The following is a 7,155-nucleotide window of genomic DNA, read 5'->3' as shown; positions in this document are numbered from 1 at the left end:
TGAGAACTCACTATGATGAAAACAGCTTGGGGGTAACCACACTCACGATTCAATTACCTCCCACCAGGTCCCTCCCACGACACGTGGGGATTATGCTACAATTCAGGATGAGAATTGGGTAGGGACACAGCCAAACCTTATCAGATGGGGTTTCACCACATTGCCCAGGCTGGTCTCAAACTCCTGGGCTCAAGTGATCCTCCTTCCTTGGCCTCCCAAAGTGTTGGGATTACAGGCATGAGCCACCATGCCTGGCCTGATTCGTTTTAATATACATTGCATTAACATGTTTTTTATCGTGACGTCTGAGGTTTTGGGTGCCCCCTTAAGTTGTGTACCTGAGGTGAGTGCCTCACTCCCCCTTACCCTTGTCCCAGCCCCGTTCTTGGGAAACTGGAGTGCAGGGAGGCCCTGCTTTTTCAGCCACAGCCACAGAGCTCCTGTGTTTCTTCCCAGGCCTCCCTGCTATACACCTCCAATGGCAATTGGCACCACACCTGCGGAGGGACCCTGATAAACAACAGCTGGGTCCTGACGGCTGCCCACTGCATCAGGTAACTGCCATTCCCTGGGTGCTTGGCCTGCTCACCAGCTGGTGCTCATTTCTGAGCTGGGGGCTTAAATGGCCTGAACCATGCTACATAAAGCAGCCTTGAGAAATAACCAGTAGCCTGGCCGAGACACAAGCTGTAGTCAATCAATGGTTCAGTGTGTTGGTCCATCAATGTCAGTACATGGCATAGATGGGGTGTCCTGTGCCAGGTACTGAGGGAGGATGAGGAGAAGGGGAAGGCCTAATCTCTGCCCTCTTGGGGAAATTACATGTGGCCTCTGGATCTGGAATTGGGTTCCCTTGAATAACTTGACTTCTCAAAGCTTCAATACCATCACCTGCAGAAAACAATGGAGTAACAGAAGTTAGTGTGAATTCAATGAGTTGATTTACTAAAGGGCCTGGCACTTAGTCAGTGCCCAGTGAAAGCTAATTCTGAATTGTGGACTAATTATAAAGGCCCACAAGGTTCTGCAACATTGTTCACTTATCCTCTTCGTTGTCCGTGACCGCTGCTCATCACAGCTGGAACTCACCAGAGCTTCTGCTGGGTCGGTGTGACTCCTTCCAGGAGTGATCCCTTCTCCCATCTAATTTATCATAAGCTCTAGGAGGTTTTGGGGAAAATAATAGAGGCCTACAGTCAGGAATCCTGGCTTCTCCTTCTGGTTTCTCACTAATGGTGGGACTCTGGGCCAGGTTATGCCTCTCTGGGCCTCAGTTTCCCCATCTGAAAATGAAAGGTGGGAAAAATGTCCCTGAGAGCAAATGACTCCTGTTTTCTCTGTGTTCATCTCATTCCCTCCGTAATCCTACAGAGTCTGTGTTATTATGACATTGATTTTATATTGTAGTTTGGAGTTAGTATAGTAACAATTATTATATGATCAGAGTTCTTACGTTATATACTTTAGGCTCTATTATAACTAACTGATTTTCCCAGGGGAGGAAAGATCCCCAAGCCCAAGCCCCAACTAGTGGCTCATGCAGCAGCCAGTTACTTGGGTCTATCCCAACATTATCCAAAGCCAGGCCTCTGGAGGTGACCCTCTCCCTGGGCCCCCTTTCTCCCAGCTCCTCCAGGACCTACCGCGTGGTGCTGGGACGGCACAACCTCGACATTGCGGAGTCTGGCTCGCTGGCTGTCAGTGTCTCTAAGACTGTGGTCCACCCGAACTGGAACTCCAACCAGATCTCCAAAGGGTTCGTTACTGTCTGGATGCACTTGGGGATGAGGTTGTCAGAGAACAGATGGGGGTCTCACAGAGGCAAGGGTCTCAACTCCACCACATGCCCTCTGCTTCTTCTGTAGGGAGGGGGAAGAAGCTCTGGCCTCTTAGAGGTGGAACCAGCATCAAAGATGTCTGGGGTGGGGATGTGACCTCGGGAGGGAGAAGCAAAGACTGCCAGAGTGACCTGGTTTGCTGCCAGTCAAGCCTGCAGGGTCCCTGTCCGCTGAACGTGTATCTACTTCATGCCAAGACCTGGGGACACAGGGACAGTGCTGTCGACCCTGTGACTGTCCCTGGAGTAGGACACAATCTCTCCTGCCTTGCCCCTTTCAACAAGGCCCTCTGCATTTTCAAACATGCCCTGGGACCCTGCCACTCAGAGCAAGCTGGGGCAATGTACAGGGAACGATGACAAGATCTCAGAGCCCTCCACAGCCCCATAGGGCAGGAAAAGTCAACGCTGTCCTCATGCTCCGCCTCTGCACTGACCCAGGTACGACATTGCCCTGGTCAAACTGGCTAACCGCGTCTCCCTCACCGACAAGATCCAGCTGGCCTGCCTCCCTCCTGCCGGCACCATTCTATCCAACAACTACCCCTGCTACGTCACGGGCTGGGGAAGGCTGCGGAGTAAGTGGGAGCCAGGAGCCCCCAGGCCTGGGAGGGAAGGGAGGTGATGTCACCCCTGTCTGGCCAGGGCCTCTCACCTGTCATCCCAGGGTATGTGGCTGCCTGGGAGAGACGGGATGGCATAGGCTGATGCCTGCCTGGGTTCAAATGTCAGCTCTCCCACTTCATGACTGTGACACCTTGGGCACATTACTAGGTCTCTCCATGCAGCACTTTTATCATATGTAAAATGCAAATAATTGGCTGGGCGCTGTGGCTCACGCCTGTAATCCCAGCACTTTGGGAGGCCTGGTGGGTGGATCACTTGAGGTCAGGAGACCAGCCTGACCGACATGGAGAAACCCCCTCTCTACTAAAAATATTTTAAAAATAGTAGGGTGTGGTGGTGTGCACCTGTAGTCCCAGCTACTCAGGAAGCTGAGGCAAGAGAATCGCTTGAACCCGGGAGGTGGAGGTTGCAGTGAGCCGAGATTTCGCTACTGCACTCCAGCCTGGGGGACAGAGCGAGACTTCGCCTCAAAAAAAAAAAAAAAATGGGCATAATAATAGTAGCTACATCACAGAGTTGTCAAGAGGATTAAAGGAGATAATCCATAGGAAGCCTGGCGTGTGGTAGGTGCTGTGTGTTAGTTGTTGTCACTGTCACTGTGATGGAAAGAAAGTTACAGAGACCATGTGACAACTTCTGTGTGGCCCATAGAGTTCAGAACAGCATTTTCCTCTGTGACCTGAGGCCCCTGGAGCCCTCATCGGAGCCTCCGTGCCCCATGGCAAAAGCTGTCCCCTGCGCCGTTCGGTCTTGCTGCTCAGAACCTGGCTGAGGGCGGGTCTCCTTTGACATAGACTCCAGGGGTTAGAGATCCAATGACTGTAGCCACCAAGACGAACAGAGTTCCCGCCCTTTCCTTGTGAAATCACCAGAGGTTTGCAAGATTCTAGGAAGGGATGAGCGATAATGACCTTATACCCATAATAACATTATGAGTGATAACGACATTATGACATTTCTCCCTAATGACATAAACCCCTAAGTATAATGACATGTTTTTCCAGGGGTACATCCACATACATACCCTCGAATCAATCCCCATTGCCCTCTTGACTGGCTTAATCTGTAAACACAAGGACACATCAAATCCTGTGGTGAGTGGTGGTGGAAGAGGCATTTCATGCTTATTAAGATAGAAGCTCAACCACCTGTTTGTTTCCCCAGACAACCCTGGGGCAGATGCAGTTCATCTGAGACAGTGGGAGCCGGGAGGCATCCAAATGCTTGGCTTTTAGGCCCAGCTCTGTCAGTCATGGTGAAACCTTGGGCAAGTCACTTCCGAACCTCAGTTTCCTCATCTGTAAAATGGAAACACTGTTGGTGAAGACCAAAAGAGGTGAAAGGTGAAAATGCGTCCTACATTGCAACATGTTATATAAGTGTTAATCACTTATTAGTGGACTTAAGCCAGACCCTTAACTTCCGTTTTTTTTTTTTTTTTTTTTTTTTGAGACAGAGTCTTGCTCTGTTGCCCTGGCTGGAGTACAGTGGTGCAATCTCGGCTCACTGCAACCTCTGCCTCCCAAGCTGAAGCAATTCTCCTGCCTCAGCCTTCCAAGTAGCTGGAATTTTAGACGTGTACCACCACGCCCGGATAATTTTTGTATTTTAGTAGATACAGGATTTCACCATGTTGGTCAGGCTGGTCTCAAACTCTTGACCTCAAGGGATCCGCCCACCTTGGCCTCCTGAGAGGGTCAGGACTACACTGAACTGGCCAACACTAAACTTTCCTACGCTTCAATCGATAGTGAAGAATTATGCTAAGCTCATCCTTGCCACTCATAGCTGTGGTAACAGTAATGCAGGTGATGGAGGCTGTGTCATTAGGGGCCATTACGATAGCCCTCTCTTCACCACACCAACATATTTTTCCCAAGGAGGGGGCTCTAACTGCCGGGAGGCTCATTTTCTTATTTCAGATAAGTGACAGCAAACCAGGGAGCTAGCTCAGCAAAAAAAGGGAAATTGTTATAAAGATTTAAAAGTTTCAACCCAAGGGCAGAGATACAGCCAGGCGTCAGGAGCAGGCTAGAATCAGGGGCTGGAAGCCTGTAAGAAACTCAGGAAACGCTCTCTTGCAATTTCTTTTCTTTTCTTTTTTTTTTTTTTTTTTTTGAGACAGAGTCTCGCTCTATCGCCCAGGCTGGAGTGCAGTGTCCGGATCTCAGCTCACTGCAAGCTCCGCCTCCCGGGTTTACGCCATTCTCCTGCCTCAGCCTCCCGAGTAGCTGGGACTACAGGTGCCCGCCACCTCGGCCGGCTAGGTTTTTGTATTTTTTAGTAGAGACGGGGTTTCACGGTGTTAGCCAGGATGGTCTGGACCTCCTGACCTCGTGATCCACCCGTCTCGGCCTCCCAAAGTGCTGGGATTACAGGCTTGAGCCACCGCGCCCGGCCAATTTCTTTTCTTTGTGGGCCTACTTCATACCCCACATAAAACAAAACCTCAGTCATTGCCAACAGCTTCCCAGATTTACGTCCTCTGAAACCGGAATCTCTTAGACCCCATCTCAGGATCCCAGGGGAGGGAGTTCATTGGCTTAGCTTGAGTCAGGTGTTCACTGCTGAACCAATCAACCATGAGGACACAGTGTAGACAAACATAGCTGTTGGCATATTGCAATGGATGGAAGACAGTAACAAGGGCAACCCAGTACTGGTCCACCACTTCCTTTTTCTCAGGAGTCCTTGCATCCCTAATGCTTTCTTTCTGATCTCATTCAGCCAACGGGCCTCTCCCTGATGTCCTGCAGCAGGGCCGGTTGCTGGTTGTGGACTATGCCACCTGCTCCAGCTCTGGCTGGTGGGGCAGCTCCGTGAAAACCAGTATGATCTGTGCTGGGGGTGATGGCAAGATCTCCAGCTGCAACGTGAGTACCAAAATCAGGGGCCCTGCTCCATCACAAAATGTGGCTGGGGATAAGGCTATAGAGGTCCACCCCTCCATAGGTCCATCCTCCCACCTCCTGGCAGAAGTACCCAGAAATATGTTCCAGGTATATCAGAACCCGATCTCTGGCCAGGCACTGTGGCTCTTGCCTGTACCCTATCACTTTGGGAGGCCAAGTGGGCAGACCACTTGAGGACAGCAGTTCGAGACACACCTGGCCAACATGGTGAAACCTTGTCTCTACTAAAAATACAAAAATTAGCCAGGCGTGGTGGTGGGCACCTGTAGTCACAGCTACTCAGGAGGCTGAGGCAGGAGAATCACTTGAACCCATGAGGCGGAGGCTGCAGTGAACTGAGATCACACCACTGCACTCCAGCCTGGGTGACAGAGTGAAACTCAGAAAACAAAAACAAAAAAACTTGATCTTGGTGCTTATTTGTTCTTGTTTTGAGATTCTCCTTGTCGTGTCCACCCCTCTCACTGCTGGGAAGTCCTTCCCAGGTCTCATCAAGGTCTCTCGTGACTGTCATTCCATATCCTTTCCTCTATGATGAAAGGGAGCCAAAGGAAAGTGTTCCTTGGCTTAGGGTCTTTCTAGGATGACTTCTGGGTTTTCTGTTGAATTACTCTCATCAACGGCCCAGTGTGTCCCCTTCAGGTGGCTGCCACGGAAGCCTTCCTGGAGACAGTGTCTTAACCACCAGGAATTGCTCTGTGTTGGACTTAGCAGTGAAGTGGGGATGGAATAGGAAGGAGATCCACACGCCCTTCAGATCACACTGTGCCCTACACACTCTGCCCACACAGACCACCCCACCCGCGGGAAGTGGGGAAGAGCCTGAACTCTGGGATGTGGCCTGAGCTCCTTTACAAACTGCCTGTGCAACCTTGGGCAAGTCCCAACCTCTCAACACTCCGGTTTCTCCTCTTCAGTGGCCTAGGGAGACTGTGAATATTTACCTCCTAGGATTTTGTGAGGATTGAGATAAAGGATAGAACATGCTTAGTTCAGCTCTGGCCACACAGGAAGAATAGGTGTTGGCTCTTGCTGGAATTATGGTACCATCCTGGGCTTTGACCACAAGGGCCGGCTTTAGAGGACAGTGACCTGCAGCAGAACAATAGAAATTCATTGAGAACAATGGTTCCAGTGGGCAGCCCCTTCCTCTCCCTTTACCCTTCTGTAACTTTGGCCTTCCTCAGGGAGACTCCGGCGGGCCGCTGAACTGTCAGGCGTCTGACGGCCGGTGGGAGGTGCACGGCATCGTCAGCTTTGGGTCTAGCCTCGGCTGCAACTACTACCACAAGCCCTCTGTCTTCACACGGGTCTCCAATTACATCGACTGGATCAATTCGGTAAGAACTGGACCAGCCTAAGCCCCAGGGCACTGCCCTGCCCACCTGGCCTCGGGAGTGCCATGCCCACCTGGTGACTGAGAACCCCCTCCTTCCTCTTGAGCGCTAGATGGGAACCCTTTGGAGGAGGCTGCAGACCTTGGCAACTGCTGGGCCCCCCATGGGACCCCAAAATTTCTGTGTGGGTAAAGCTGAGTGAAAAGGAACATAGAGGGTGGCCTTGTCCAAAGAGGTTGCACACTTGTCAGGCATATTAAGAGTGACTTCCGCCGGACGCGGTGGCTCATGCCTGTAATCCCAGCATTTTGGGAGGCCGAGGCGGGCAGATCGCGAAGTCAAAAGTTCAAGACCAGCCTGGCCAACATGGCAAAACCCCATCTCTACTAAAAAAAATACAAAAATATTAGCCAGGTGTGGTAGTGCACTGCTGTAAACCTAG

At 51.1% G+C, this 7,155-nt stretch overlaps 1 protein-coding gene across 1 annotated transcript in view; it reads left to right on the top strand.

The window, feature by feature from the left end:
* Positions 1 to 7,155, top strand: part of LOC105510238 (chymotrypsin-like elastase family member 2A) — a 29,950-nt gene that overhangs the window by 3,734 nt on the left and 19,061 nt on the right. The window contains exons 3-7 of the mRNA XM_011939911.1: positions 457 to 554; positions 1,628 to 1,756; positions 2,279 to 2,415; positions 5,192 to 5,337; positions 6,564 to 6,716. Coding sequence (XP_011795301.1) covers positions 457 to 554; positions 1,628 to 1,756; positions 2,279 to 2,415; positions 5,192 to 5,337; positions 6,564 to 6,716 — 663 coding nt within the window. The remainder of the gene's footprint in view (positions 1 to 456; positions 555 to 1,627; positions 1,757 to 2,278; positions 2,416 to 5,191; positions 5,338 to 6,563; positions 6,717 to 7,155) is intronic.

The sequence above is a fragment of the Colobus angolensis genome, unplaced genomic scaffold (genome assembly GCF_000951035.1).
Source record: "Colobus angolensis palliatus isolate OR3802 unplaced genomic scaffold, Cang.pa_1.0 Scaffold185, whole genome shotgun sequence".
Lineage (NCBI taxonomy): Eukaryota > Metazoa > Chordata > Mammalia > Primates > Cercopithecidae > Colobus > Colobus angolensis.
The sequence above is the reverse complement of the archived record's forward strand: the minus strand, read 5'-3'. Positions and strand labels throughout refer to the sequence as shown.